The sequence below is a fragment of the Rhineura floridana genome, chromosome 7, assembly GCF_030035675.1.
Source record: "Rhineura floridana isolate rRhiFlo1 chromosome 7, rRhiFlo1.hap2, whole genome shotgun sequence".
Classification (NCBI taxonomy): domain Eukaryota; kingdom Metazoa; phylum Chordata; class Lepidosauria; order Squamata; family Rhineuridae; genus Rhineura; species Rhineura floridana.
Genome location: NC_084486.1, coordinates 29,195,732 through 29,211,316, shown reverse-complemented (window position 1 = coordinate 29,211,316; position 15,585 = coordinate 29,195,732). Strand labels below are relative to the sequence as shown.

General features: G+C 45.6%; 1 protein-coding gene across 1 annotated transcript in view; it reads left to right on the top strand.

Annotated features, from left to right (window-relative positions):
- TMEM26 (transmembrane protein 26) overlaps positions 1-13,815 on the top strand; it is a 48,973-nt gene extending 35,158 nt beyond the window's left edge. The window contains exons 5-6 of the mRNA XM_061634327.1: positions 1,913-1,989; positions 12,349-13,815. Coding sequence (XP_061490311.1) covers positions 1,913-1,989; positions 12,349-12,767 — 496 coding nt within the window. The 3' untranslated portion in view covers positions 12,768-13,815. The remainder of the gene's footprint in view (positions 1-1,912; positions 1,990-12,348) is intronic.
- The last annotated feature ends 1,770 nt before the right edge of the window (positions 13,816-15,585 follow it).

Below are 15,585 nucleotides of genomic sequence, written 5' to 3'. Positions count from 1 at the left end.
CTACTGCAACATTCTCTTATAATAAGATTAGAATGGGAGGCATGGCTGTAGAGAGTTGTTCCAGTTGCTGCACTCAGTGAGCTATTGGACCACCATCACCATGAGTATGGTTGAGCCAATATAGTTTAGCGGTCAAGCAAATGAGCTGTGAGCCATGAAACCTCTAATTCAAATCTCAGCTGTGAACTCACTGGCATGTCCTAGATAACCCAGTATACAGCTATCGCTGTTGATTATCATTCTTACAGGACTGTTGTAAGCAACATGGATATAATGCATGCAAAGCACTTTGAGACTAACTTTCTCTCTCTTTTTTTTTTTCAATTAATTTTTATTCCAATTTTCAAAACCAAAACAATACAAAAAGAAAACAACACAAATCAATAACTAGTACAATACAAAAAGAAATATATATATATATATATATAAAAAAGAAAGAATATTGACTTCCGATTTGTCATAGTTCAGCTATAAATCTATAATATATAACAAACCTATCTCTTAATAGATTATAAAATCACCTTCCTCCAACGGTTATCTTAGTTGGTTTCAAATCTCATTAACATCATATCATTTTAATCTTCCACAAAACGTCAAAGAGAAGTTTCCAATCCTTGAGATATATGTCAATCAATTTTTTTTTCTAAATAAACATGCCAATTAATCCAACTCATCAAATCTACTAAGTCCAGTAATTTTAAATCGCTCTTCTGTCATTATCCATATTGGGTCCATCTTCCATCTTTACGCACCCAAAAATCTTGCTGTCATAGTCATATAATAAAAGTCTGGTAGGAATTTCCTCCATCACAGATATTTTCTTGCCATCAAATCCAAACGTATCACTGAAGACTAACTTTCTCTCTCCATCTCCATATCCCATATCTATTTAGTTGTCACTTTTTCTTATGTTTTAGGCCCAGTTAAAAACAGTGCTGCTTCATTGGGCATTTGATGCTATTTGAAACCGTTTCCAGTATTTTCTTAAGATAGCAACTGACCTAATTTAGTTGTTCTTACACTTTTTATTTGAGTGTTGTCTTTATTGTACTTTGGTTTGGTAATTTATTGTATTTTTTGAGCCACCTGAAGAACAGTTGCTTGGTAAAGAGGGAGGGATACAAATATTTTAATGTATCATCATGGACCCTACATGTGCCTTTAGGACTGGGATGCCCCAGTATAAAAGGAAATGCAGACCAGAGAGGCTTCCAAAAGTTTACTGATAGCTCAGTCCTATGCATGTCTACACAGAAGTAAGCTCCAATTAAATCAATGCAATTTACTTCTGAGTAGACATGCTAGGATGGATTCCATTGTAAGAGGCCCATGAAGGCCTTTATTCAGGAATCCCAGGCCCTGATATATATAGAACATATTTTGTCTCCAACACAACCCACTGGCTGCCATCACCAGCTCACAAGTTCCCAAAATCCATTTAACTTGTGAGGGTTCCCCCCCCCACTTTGCACTGGTCAGAACACCAGCTAGGAAATCCAGTCAGGCCAGCAATGTGTCTTGAACAAAGTTAGGAAGGGGGTGATGGACTGAAAATTTTGGCCAGAGGCTGGATGCTGCCAATGGGACGTTGGTTGTCCATTCCTCATATTGAGACACAGAAGCTTTTATATAGATATAAAACATAAATTGGATGTCTTGTTTTCAGACTGGATTGTCTTCTAGTGTGTTTTTGTTAAACATTAGGTAAACTGGGCCTTTGGTCTTGTAAAATATCCTTGACATTCTTTCTAGCCCTGGACTCCATGAATTTTCTCCATAATTAAATTGAGATGTAGAAAGAAGTTGTTGGTCACACAAGATGGACTCCATTGCCTTTTAATATGATGACAACCCATGTGCTTCGGAGGGACTGCTTTTTAAATATATATTATTCATTCCCCCCCTATTTTAGGCACAACAATGCTCTCGTGTACACAATTCTAGCAGTATGGGCTTGGAGCATGCTGCAGTTCCCCCTGGATCTTGCAGGTTAGTAACATTCAAAATTTCCATGGATTTTACTAAAGAGTGTGTGAGGTTTTTTGCATCCTATGTGTCACCCAGTGTGGGAGGGAGCTCTCAGTTGAAACTTTGGTAAACAATTAAAGCTCTTAGCAAGGACTAACTGCCACCACTAGAGACTTACATCACGCTGCCTTCCTTAAAAGAAATATAAATCATAGGGAAGAACTGCCTGATTATCCAAGGCAAGGTTCTGGTGCCCTTTACTAATCTGGGCATTAGGGATGGAAGGATCTGCCAATTTCAATTCCCTCCGTTTCTCATTTTTGCAATCTTAAATTCAGTTTTCCACATTTCTGCCGCAATTTGTAAATTTCTAAAAAATCCTCAGGAAAATGCTTCAACGTTTTAGTGCAAATTTCTCCTGTAAGCACATTTTTATAAGCAATTTATCCTGCCGCAATGCATTTTTGTATCTTATTTTCATCAGTATATTCATTTCGATGCACATTTCCCCCAAATGTATACATTTTTGTAAACATTGGTTGGAGAACTGCATTGCAAAATTTGGATAAGTGTGAATTTTGAAGGATGGCTCTGCTTCAGTTCTCATATTGTTTTGGAAAGTGCAAATTTGATAGATTCACCTTTAAATGCAAACTGAATTGAATTTCTCCCTCATCCCTGCTGAGCATGACATCCTTTTCAAGACGCTGTCACAAAATGTGGATGCAGGGAAATGCCACATACACCCACATCCTGCAAGATTTACCACTTCACAAGCATCACTGGCTCCCAAAATGGAATTTTGCACATTTAGAATAGAGGCTAGATAGATCAAACAGGCCAAAACGTAGTAAGCATGGCCAATGTAGGCCAAGTTCATCACAAAGAGAACTGGTATGCAGGGATGGCTCAAGGCACTTTGTTGCCTGCTGCCACATTTCATGTTTGGAGTGAACCACACTGGCAGTTGAATTTTGCTTCCACACTGGGGATGGGACAGCAACCTCTTCTAAGGGTAGCTTAGAGGGCACAGGTAGGCCGTGTGACATACAAAATTGACTTCCAACATCTTGCCTCTCCTTCCTCACCACCCTGCCTGGTGTCTGCTTGCAGTCAACTTCAGAAAAAAATGCTGCAATGCAGTAGTGGTAGCAGCCACATGTGTTATGTGAGCAGAGCAGTGCCAGTGCATGCACAGGGCTGCTAGAGTGGGTGGCCTGAGCTAGCTGCTTCTCTATATGCTTGTTCACTCAGAGGCCTTTCCCAATGGCTGTGATGCAATTGAGAGAAGGCAACTAGTTGGATGGACAGCCCAGGTCGTCTGCTACTAGGGCATCATCTCGCTGGAATGTCTGGGGAAGGGGCTCCAGAATAATGCCCCAGGAGAGGCTTCTGCCACCACCACCACTCCACCCCCCAGCACTCACTGTCTGAGATGCCCACCTCACTCTACCTAATGGTAGGTCCAACCCTGCCACAGTGTAACACAGAAGATAAACAAAGCATGCCGTCAAAAATGGTATTTCTGTACTTTTGCTGGAGGGCCCCTTTGAGAAGTGAGTAGAAGAGGGCAGGCCAAAGCCACACCATGAACGGAGAAGAGTTTGGCTTCCTCCATTATTTGAAGTCAACTGACCTAATTCTCACCTAACAAATTAATGCATAGACCAAAATGTAATTACCCTTCACAATTTGCACTTCTTCAAGTTCCATGAGACAATTCATGGCTCAGAACATGTACCAAACTATGTAAAGGCCCTGCTGCAAGTCCTGTTACTGTTGGTATTCATCATCCACTTCTTTTAACCCTGGAGTTTTGGTGGGCAGGTGTGGTATCTTCAGGAAGGCCAAGTTTGGCCCAGGGACCGCCAGTTGCTGACCCCTACTCTATTTCTTGGTTAAGCCTCACTTTCCTTTGTATTCCCTTGCAGATACTCTTGCAGTTGTGGTGGTGCTGCTGCTGTAATGTCTAACTGTGAACTTTCACAGAAAATATCCACAAGCTCTGGATGTGCATTTGGCCTGTCAATCTTTAACATACACATTTTTTTCTTAGGACGTTGCAGCTGCAGTACAACACGTGGAGGCCTAAGAGGCTTGCACATCTGGAAGGCGATGGGTTCTATGATGTGTGAAGCTGTTCTAAATTGAAGTCTTAGACCCAGATCCTGTGTTGCCCTGAAACAGATATGTGCAGATCCAGAAGTATCCCTGCACTGGCATTCACATATGAAATGCAACACGAGAGCCAAAGCATATCTGCAGTTCTAAAATGCAGGCTGCAAATCATATAAGTTACCACATCTGAGACTATAAGTTCATGTTATTTCACTTCTATGAATGAAAGCTAGGGATGGGAGGATATATTCAATTCAGTTCGCATTTAAAGATGAGCATACCTATCTCACCTGAAACAACATTAACCAAAACAGCCATCCTTTGAAATTTGCATTTTTAAAAAATTTTTCCAGTGCAGTTCTCCAGCAAAGTAATGTGTACAAAATTCATATACTAGGCTAAGGTATGCATAAAAATGCATACATTAGTGAAAAGAACATTAAAATGTATTATATTAGCAGAAATTGTTTTGCAAATATGTATCAGGGAAAATTGCATATAAAATGTGTATATTAGGAGAAATTCACACTAAAATCCTGATAAATATTCGATATGACTTTTTTAAAAAAAAATCACAAACTGATGTGGAAGACTGAACTTGCTAGGGAAAATGAGAAACTAAGATAAACCAGCAATGACAGGTTTGACGTGGGAATGACTCCTGTGTCTTGACAAACTCATCTCAATGTAAAATGCGAATAAATCCTAAGGGTAGATGCAGATAAACACTTTTTCTGTTTGTGTGGTGGGATATTCCCTGTGGAACTGTGTTGTCTAAAAGAGTTTACCATGTTATGAATTCTGGCAACATACTTCTATAAACATCAAAACCTACTTTTCTGAAAGTGTGATGGACCCCATCCAATGACCCATTGGTTTTAGGAAGCTTATCCAGCGAATGAAGGCAACCTCAAGTGATCTCTAGTGTGAGTCATAGTGTGCCATACTAAGTAAAGAGAAAGTAGCTTGAGCACCCCTAACTGAAATGGAGAGCTAACTCAGCTGATACTGCTAATTGTAGTATTGGGCCTAGTAGCAAAGACAAATGACCGAAATGGTGGGGAGACTCACAAATAGGGATGGAAGAGAAATTCAATTCTGTTCACAGTTAAAGGCAATTGCAGTCGAGGGGTGAAATAAAACACAGACACATCAGCTTGGGTTGAACAAGGGCCACTTTATTAAATTATATTAAAATAAACCCTATGTAAAGTGACCTGCAGAAGGAAAACCTAGGTGCGGAACTGACTCTAAGCAAGTATCTTGCCATACAGCTCTTGGGCAACCAGCCCCTGCCGGAGGAAGGGCAAGCCCATGTGCTTACCCTTACCCAGGCCACACCTTGTAGGTGAGTAGGGGGGCCTTCCTACGTCATCCCCACCCGGGGCTGGATAACCCCTGGGTAGATGAGATAAGTTGGCCCCAGAGGCAGCCCATATCCTGCCCTCAAGCCAGAAAGCTCTGACAGACAGGCCTCCAAAACTGCCAATCACCTCCAAAGGTGCCTAAGGGGGCCACCTAGCTGTCCTTACCTATCTCCCTTCCCGCACCTTCCCGCCACAAAAGGGGGACAAATCTCTATTTAGTCCCCCTTTACCCCACTGCCGAGAAGAAACTCTCACAGACACCTCTGCAGGTCTTGTAGGAAGAAGTCGTTACCTGCGTCAGACAGGTGAACACCGTCGGCCCTGTATAGTTCAACCCGGGAATGCTGAATATGGGGATGCGGAATGGCTAAATCCCCGTGCCCAAGAAGAGCCAACCGAATATGCCGGTTGACCCTCTTCCGTGCCCTGTCGAGCGCCCCAGGATTCCAGACCCCACGCCATACCCTACGTGGTAGCATGTCTGACCATAGCAGACGTACCGAAGGCCACCTTTGCCTTATCACCTGCATGTCCTTACATGCCTGCACCCTGAGGGCCTTGCCCTGCAGCAAACCAAGGTCATTACCACCCAGGTGAATGACCACCACGTGCGGGGCCGTCCGCACTACATTCTGCTGGAACAGGGTGGGTAGGAGCCCCTCCCAACGCATTCCTCACCGGCCAAGCCACTGTACCGTAGCCCAACGACTGAGGCCCAGCTGGGAGCCCATGCTCGACCTCGCTGCCCTCTGGGCTGCCCAGAAGATCATGCTGTGGCCACATATGAGGATGCGCGTCCGCTCCTGCCCCGTCCAGCCATCTGCCAAAATAAATAAAACGTATCAGGCTTCCGCGTTCCCAGGCCCCTTAAAAGGGCGAATGTAGGCCTTAAAGGCACCAGAGGACCAACGTCCGACTGCTTGTACTCTTGGTTGGGGAAAACCAATATCTGCTGCCGTGGAAGCAGCTCCGATTCGGAAGGAACGGGTTCCAAACTGTGAGGGGTCAAACCCCAGCTTATGTAAAGCTAGCTTAGTTAAAGCCCAAAACTGGTATTTTGTGAGGGGAACCTCACTTGCGTGGGCAAATAAATATCCATCCCTCTGCCCCCTTTCTGCCAGAAACGCTTGTAAAGCCCGCACTGGGCAGAGGGCAGGCACTGTGGATGGGGCCAACCGGACATATCGTCCCTTACAATTTTGGTCGGTCTTAGACCTTCTCAGCTTTATGCAAACGCAACCTCCGTCTGTGATAACATCTGCCATTTGAAGGGCACGACGAGAGGAGTCTCGCTTGGAGCCAGCTAGGACTTCTCCAATTCGGAAGGCACCAAAAAACAGTGTGAGGGCCACTGCCTGAAATAATAAGGCTTCGTAGTTGGAGGAACAAAGTTTGTCCCACTGGCCAGGTAAGCCCATCAAAATGTCGACGGAAATAGGTCGACGAGAGTCAGGGGGGGCAGGATGCTCCCTAGCCCACCCTGCCAACATGCGGCGGACCCGAAATTCCCCCTCATTATCCTGAAAGCCACCTGCTTTTGCTAAGAAGGAAAGCCCCGCCAGCTTACCTTGCAGAGCCCGGACTGACAGGCCACGTCTCCTGCCGTCCACCAGAAATTCCAGCAGATGATTCACTGGAATAAGCCATTCTGGTGCATAGCCCTTGCCAGCCCAGAACTCCTGAAACGCCCTACCTGCTCTCTGGTAGCTGGCGAGCGTGCTGGGGGCAATGGATAGGCTTATGGCCCTCGCCGACTCTGCTCTCCAATCTCCCAGATTGTAGGGGGCACGGCTTCCGGCTGAGCCCTGGCCATCGGCACCAGCTGACGGAAACGGTCCATCTGGTTCCGTGACAGAGCATCAGCAACACTATTGTCAATGCCAGGAACATGCCGTGCCCGAAAAAGAACATTAAAACGCAGGCATTGGAGAACAAAAGCCCGGACAAGGCCCATAACTCTGGCATTCCTAGACGTAAGGGAATTGATAACATGGACCGTAGCCATGTTATCACACCAAAAATGGACTGTAGAGTCCCTCAGCCTCTCAGCCCATAAATAAACGGCCACCACTATAGGGAAGAATTCTAAAAAGGTTAGATCCTTGTCTAAACCGTCTTGCACCCATGTCTGTGGCCATTGACCCTTACACCAAGAAGACCCAAAGACTACCCCAAAGCCATAAGCTCCAGACGCATCGGACTGAACCTGTAATTCAGCTTCCAAGAGTCGGTCCTGCCTCCAGAAGGAGATTCCATTGAAATCCCCTAAGAAGGAGGACCACACCGCCAGGTCAGCGCATAACGCTGCTGTAATCCGGAACCTATGGTGGGGTCGCGACAGCCCGATCATGGCATCATAAACACGTCTTAAAAATGCCCTGCCAGGTGCTACTACCCTGCAGGCAAAATTCAAGTGTCCTGCCAACTGCTGGAGGGTGGAAAGGGGAACCTTTCTTGCACTTATGACTTCAGCAATCTTCTTATGGAGGATTATAAGCTTCTCTTGGGGCAGCCTGCAGCATTGCCTGCTAGTGTCAATTTCAATACCTAAGAAGGTCAGAATGGGGGCTGGACCTTCTGTTTTTTCCAGGGCCAGCGGAACCCCAAGTTCCGTTGCTAGGTCCTGAAAACATGTCATGAGATATAGGCATTCATTAGTGCCGGGCCTCCCGGCAAATAAAAAATCATCTAAATAATGTACCACCGAATTCAAACCCGTCCTTTGCTTAATAGCCCATTCCAAAAAAGTGCTAAAGTGCTCAAAAACTGCGCACGAGATCGAGCATCCCATGGGTAGTGCACGATCCATATAGAATTTATTGTCAAATGCAAAACCCAGCAGCTCAAAGTCTGCAGGGTGGACGGGCAAAAGGCGGAAAGCCGATTTAATGTCACACTTGCCCATGAGTGTACCTTGGCCGCAAGCGCGCACCATGCGCACTGCAGCGTCAAAGGAGGTGTAATGAACTGCGCAAAGACCGTCAGGAATGAAATCATTCACTGACGATCCATGCGGGTAGGACAAGTGATGAATCAGCTGAAATTCACCTGTTGCTTTCTTGGGCACTATACCTAATGGTGATACCCTGAGGGTGGGGAGTGGGGGCGACTGGAATGGGCCAAGAACCCGCCCTGCCTGTACTTCTTTGTCAATTTTCATTTGTACAATGGCCTCCATGCCCTCTACGGATTTCAAATTTCTGGACATGAAGGCAGCCCTTGGCCCAGTGTAAGGAATACGGAAGCCCAACGAAAAACCCTGGAAAAGAAAACTTTCATCCCCAATTGCCGGATATCCTTCTAGTAAGGTCTGCAAAACTTGCAATTTAATTGGGGAGGGGCCCCTTTTCTTGAGCCGCCCCCGGTGGGGGCTGCTTTCTGCCACCCTGTTGTTCCCTGTTACCTCCTTTATAAAACCTGCCCCTGGGGCAGGTGGTACACAGGTGTGCTGCCCCACAGATGGAACATTCGTGTTGAAAGCGACATGGGTTTCGTGTGCAGACCCCCCGGGAACTAAAGTCCCAGCATAGCAGCCGTTTTTGAACCCCTTGCCCCGCATCACCGCGGGGAAGAGGAGCAGTCGACTGCCTGCTCATTAAGTGCCCACTATCACACCTGTCTCCCATTATGGCCCGGGCCGCAGTCATAAACTGCAGCCAAAGCTCTGGTTCCTTCTTGTCCCATGGCAGAGACCCATCACATGCCACACGCATACAAAATGCCTCGTCATAGGACAACCAGGCCAGCCCCGAGAACTCCACATAAGCCCTGTAGATTATATCTAGGTATTTCAGGAGAGACAAACCTCTTTGGGGCTGTCTCTCCATCAGCACTCCAGCGTATATTAAATACGCTGGTAACCAGTTGGCCCAAGTGCGGTCCACCTTCCGGCGTCTGGGCCTCTCCACATCGCCATCCACATCCCTATCTTTATCCTTCTTAGGTCGCTCCCTATATAGTAGGGAAAAAACGTCCACATATTCCCCTCGCCAATTTTTTTCTTTCATCGAAGGGAGCAGGTGGAAACCCAGGGTGATGGATGTGTCCCCGAAAGGTATAGCGTTAGCTGCAACAGCCCCCAATGGGTCAGACAAATTACCCTGACTGGCTGCTGTAATGGGCAGTTGCCTCTCCTCGGCCTGGGTGGCCGTGAGAGCCAGCCTGGTATGTGGCACAGAGGATGTTGTTACCTGTTCATCGCCTACGTGTCACCAAATTTGGCTACACGCAGCTTGAAGCGGTGGTTGAGAAGTAGCACCAACGTCAAGGCTAGGAGGAGCGGATCTTGTGCCCGGACTGATAACCCATGGACCCTGAGCAGTCCATCCCCAACCTGGCAGCCCAGTCGCCTGAGCAGTCGTAGCAGACTCACCCGTTCCCACCAGTGGTGCAGCTATGGGGGGGTCCACCACAGCTGCTGATGTCACTCCGATCTGGGGTGTTGCCACCTCTCCTCCAGTCCCTGTCGCAGTTGCTGGCACAGGAGGATTCACCGGCCCATCACTCACCCTCTGAGTAGCCTCAGGATGGTTCTCAAGAGCGTCAAGCCTCGCTAAAATCAAAGCAAGCATAGTACTGTTAGACCCTTGAGGCTGCCCGACATTTGAGCCACCTGGAGTCTTTGCTTTTGACCGCTTTAGCCTAGTGACCCCTCCAGTGGAAGTCCCTGGAGTGGCCGCCTGTGCAGGAGCAGGCCCCGATAACCCAGGCACCGGGGCGGGTGTCGCCCTCCCCCGATGTTCAAGATCATCCAGGCGTGCCAGAATGGCAGCCCATGGTGGAACTTCCTCCTCGTCTGATGATCCAGGTGCCGGGGGGGCACTTTTGTGGCTGTCTAACAGCCTTGCCCTTACCTTTTGCCCCCCTTTGCCTTTTTTAGAAGGCATAACTGCAGTAAAACACCCTTGACCAACGAGGATGAAAAGATAAAACCTTGGCGCAAGCCTTCACTATTTGATAATACCAGCAGCAAAATAGGCTAATTGCTAGGCACTGATTATGATTTTGAACTCCAAATAAACCGTTTTTTTGGGGGGGGGGATTAATACATAAAACTGTAAACCATGTATTCTAAGCTATAACAGCTAACTAATTATATAATGCAATAAATGTGTTGCTTAACTGGGAGGCAGGTAACCCACAGGTGGCGCTAAAAGAGAGCCCCTGTGTCTCTCTTCCTTACTCGCTAGGGTGGGGAGTATTGGTAGGTGGGTGCACACTGTGTTAGGCCGGGTAGGCCCCGTTACCAAGGCCCACCTCGGCCGCGGGCGCTCCTATGGAACGCAAACACCCTTGCCTGCAACCGAAATTAATTGTATGGGGCCTAAATCGGCCCGAAAATAAGGCAAGACGCCGTGAATCGCGTGCCTAAAATGGCGTCAACCATGCGGCCTATTCAGAATGGCTGCTGAAACAGTGAAGCAGCCTCCACCAAACAGCCTGTCCCTCAACGCAGTCGCAAAATGGCCACCGCCGCCGCCACCCGTCTCCTCGCTCCGTCTGGTCCCCTGTCGTTCACAATGTCGCTTGAGCAAGGAGGAGGTTGGAAGGGGCAGCTGGGCTTAAATAGGCCCATTAAGCCCCGCCCCTTCACGCTGTGCGTCGCGCGTGCGTAATAGCCGCGACGCGCGACTCTGCCCCAACGAGAGATGGAGGCAGCAGCTTCACTCCCGGCTGCAACTAGGCCTCACCCACCAGCTGCGCAGTAAGTGAGGCCCCATATCTGCCTAATCTGCACTTTCTGAAATAATACAAGAACCCAAACACAGCCATCCTTCGAAATTTGCACTTTACTGAATTTTGTGATGCGGTTCTCCAACCAAAGTGTTTACAAAAATGCATATACAAGGGGGAAATGTGTATAAAAATAAATATATTAGTGAAAATAACAGATAAAATTAGGGGAAATTAAAATTATATTAGAGGAGATTCCCTGCAAAATGTGTGCATTGGTGAGAACTGCAACAAATATTAGTAGAAATTTGCACTAAAATGCTAATGAATTTTCAGAAAGATTTCTTTTTTAAAAATTCCCAAATTGCTGCAGAAATATGGAGAACTGAATTTAAGACTGGGAAAATAAGAAAAGGAGAGAATTGGAATTGACAGATTTATCTATCCCTCCTTACAAGTACACATTCTGATCCTAGGATGACACCACCAAGGGAGTTAAAATCCTTTGGAAGAAAAGGATTGTTTCCCCTTAGAAATATCAATTAATTAGGGATGGACAGATCTGTTCATTTTGGTTTCTATCAGTTTCTCATTTTTCCAATCTTACCTTCAGTTTGCCACATTTCTGAATGTGTGTGTGTGTTTTAGAAGACCTCACACAAATGCCTCAGCATTTTAGTGTACATTTCTCCCAATATATACAATATACCTAATACAGACAAAATTTATAATGCATTTTTGCATGTTGTTTTCATTAATATATGCATTGTTATGCACACTTTCTCCCAATACATGCATTTTTGTACCATTATTTTGTTGGAGTACTTCATCACAAAATTTGGAGATATGCGAATTTCAAAGGAGAGCTGAATTTTGCTTTGCATGTTGTTTTAGTAGGAACCAAACTGATCTCCTTCCCCATCAGGGTTCCTGATTGCAGGGAGAACTATGAGCAAGTTCCGTCAAACATGTTTACAACTCTACCCTCAATGCAGGAAGGTCCGTGGTTGTAGGGGTTGGGGCTGGCTCCAGCAGTCCTGCACCCTCTCCACAGATACAGCTTCCAAATGCCTGAAGGGGACTCATGACGCCCATGAGACACAGATGTAGGCTTAAATGTGATCAGGAAAGAATTTGTGCTACCCCTGAAAATTATCCCATGTGGAGGCCCAGTTTCACTTGGCCTTACTGAAATAATAATAACAATCTTCTTTGTTTGCAGTGCAACATGTTGGCTGTGGTCCATCAGTCTCATCCAAGAGGGTCTTCAGTTTCTATCTTTGCAGACACAGTGCAGACCTATGGAACATTGGCATCAGCTTGTTCATACAAGATGGCCCTTTTCTTGTGGTGCGCTTGATACTGATGGGCTATTTTAAAGTCATTAACCAGATGCTGGTGTTTTTCACAGCTAAGAATATCTTAATTGTGATGTTACAACTGTACCGTTTAATAGTGTTATCATTAGACTTCCAAGCCTCTCTGCGGTATCAGTCAAACAGCCGGAAAGGAGGAGTTGGCTGCTGCCCATGTGAGCCCAACAATATCAGCCTTCCGCCCAACAACTGTGATAACGATGAAAGGGAGTGTGCTACAGTTACTCTGGAGGATTCCTCATCAGTCACTATTGAAGGCCTGTGAACTCAGATCTCTGATTCACTATGATCAGTTGTTTCCTTCCTTGGTTGGCATAAAAGGACTGGCATTGTCAGAGGCAGTCCACACACTTCTGACACATTTCCAGTCCACTGCAAGATGAATGTTTGATTCTAACAACCAAGAAGAGATGTTGGAGCAGCAAATCTGCCTGAATGAAAATGTTGCAATCCTACTGATTTAGGTAGGCTGGCATTAAATCCATAGTGTTTATACCTAATGGGATTCAAATAGAAGTAGTTTTTTTAGAAGTTAAAAAGATGTGATGTATTAGAGTACCTAGTTATTGACTCCAGAGGCACTGTGCTAGCAGAACATTCACCTGAAATTCAGGTATATAGCTATAGGATGGCGGAGGACCTATTTACCTCTCTGGAGAATTGCTTCAACTGTGACAACGGCATGGAAGTGCTTATGAATGAAATAATACATTCCTTCTGCCAATCTGGCATGGAAATGTTATACATTCAATGAATGCAAGAACAACTGGTTTACCATTATGCCTCTCTTGGCTGGACTGAAAATAATGCTTTGAGATATAGTCAAACATGACATTTCTCCCCCAAATCTTGCTCAGTACTTCATCAGCATCATGTTTGGTTTAACCTCATCACAATTCCATTTCTTGCAGGATTTTATGGCAGACTTTTTATACAAAGGCACTTGTCCTTTCAACAATATTATCAGATAAGTTTAAGAGACTGCCAATTTGTGATAGGCTTCTCCTTTAGCAATATGGTTTCCATTGCTCGGCAATCAGTATGAGTCAATGATTCTTGATGGATATCTGCATGAAAACTGAGGATAGGAGCTCCACACCTTGAAGCTATCAAGTGCATATCAGCTTCTTTATACTGTGTGAATTGTACCCAGGATCTGGTCAATAAATGAAAAGGCCAAAGTTGTTTCCACATATTCTGAGACTTGTATTAGCAAATACATTATATGAATGAATGAAAAAACAATATTCAGTTCTGTAATCAATGTTGTAAAGATTGCATGCTTGCAATATCTTTTTTTTAAAAAACTGATTAAGACAAATGTTTGCAAAGAAAAGGATTAAATCTGTTTCTTTGATAATGTTCACATTTCTTTTTTAAAAACTTAAATATTAAAAAATGAAGAAGTGATAAACTATTAACCTCATGAAAGTCAGTGACACCACTGAAGTCAGAAAGGGCTCATTCAGTCTGTGATCAAAGACTGATCTTCTCTCTGGAAGAGGAACTGAACTCAGCAATATTGCTAGGGACCATTATTTAGTTTTCAGGTCTGTCAGTAAGGATTTTGAGTGAAATTCATGTCAAGATAAAACTGACACTTGTTTCTCAAGTTACTCTCACACCTACATTTGTGAATGGAGAATGTGATTGTGTATGTGTGTGCACATGGGAGGGGAGGCTTGCAGAGGACAATTGACAGATGGAAGAGAGTGGCACTTAGCTGTCTACTCATGCCTGCTTATTGTTTCTCACAAAGCCCTTTCCCCTGTTCGGCTTGCTTCTGATTTGGGGGAAATGGTTTAAAGTGGTCTCGGGCAGGTTATTTGCAGGGGAGAAACAGCGGGCAAGGAAAGGTTCAAGCCGTCATTTTAGTCTTGAGTTTCCTTTGTAATGTGCAGTTCTGCTCAAAAGCCATGTGGTCTCAAGAAGTTAGGAAGGCACAGAACCACTCCCTGCTTCCAGCACCACAGCTGGCATTTAAAGCAAGGTAGCTAATACTCATTGAGGTCCAGATCAGTTTTTTAGTGCTATCGCTCCAACCCACCCACACTTTTAGGGTCTCTTGTACAGGCGCTACATGTCCAAGAGAAGACTTTGTGGTCAAAAAACAGCATGCATTTCGCCTGTCACTCATGACAGGGCATGGATGTAGAATCACAAATCACAGCACATCGAAGGCCAATAAGCCACTGGGGGACATAACCTCTAGCCCAGGGTGGGAAACACTTTTCAGAGCAAGGGCCCCATTCCCATCTAGGCAACCTTCCAGGGGCCACAGGTCGGTGGCAGGTGGAGCCACAGGCAAAATTGGATAAAGCAACAAATGTAAACTTTACCTTTTGTATGGTAAGCTAGTGTCCCCCACACACCCTACCTACCTACCTACCTACCTACCTACCTACCTACCTACCTACCTACCTCTATCCTTCATCCAGGCATCCAAAAGGCATTATCAGAGTGGATACATCCCAGCCAAGCAAAACTACTCATGGAGAGTATTCATTTCATTTATTTAACAAAATTTATATACTGCTTGATTGTAGAAAGCCTCTAAGCGATTTATATAAAAAAACAAGCAGGGCTGGTGAGGGGCGTGGCCTGGGGTGAGGCAATGTGGCCTGGGGAGAGGCCTGAGGGCCAGATGGAGAGGCCTGGAGGTCCACATTTGACTTCTGGGGCAGAGGTTCCCCACCCCCTGCTCTAGCCAACCCCAAGCTTATTTTTTCCTCGATGTGACCTCTGTAAATGAGGGCAGGATGAAACTTTTCAGCAGCAACCACAGGGATTCAGCTCTGTGCTGTGTTCAACTCAACTGGAAGGCAGGGTGTAGGGTCAGGACAATTGCTGGAGAGAAGGAGCAGGAAGGGGAATGCTTGAAAGGTTTCTTCCTCTTGCCATCACTCTGCAAAGTCTTCCTCTAGCAGGACACCCAGACTTAGAGCCAGACTGGGGGAAGAAGTGGCTCAGGTAGGAGCTTCAGAGGAAAAGCGGCAGGCGAGATGACACACTCCCTTTCCCATCTCTCCTCCCCCTAGAAATCCCTCCCCCTAGAAATCCCTCCCCCCCCGAGATTTCACGTT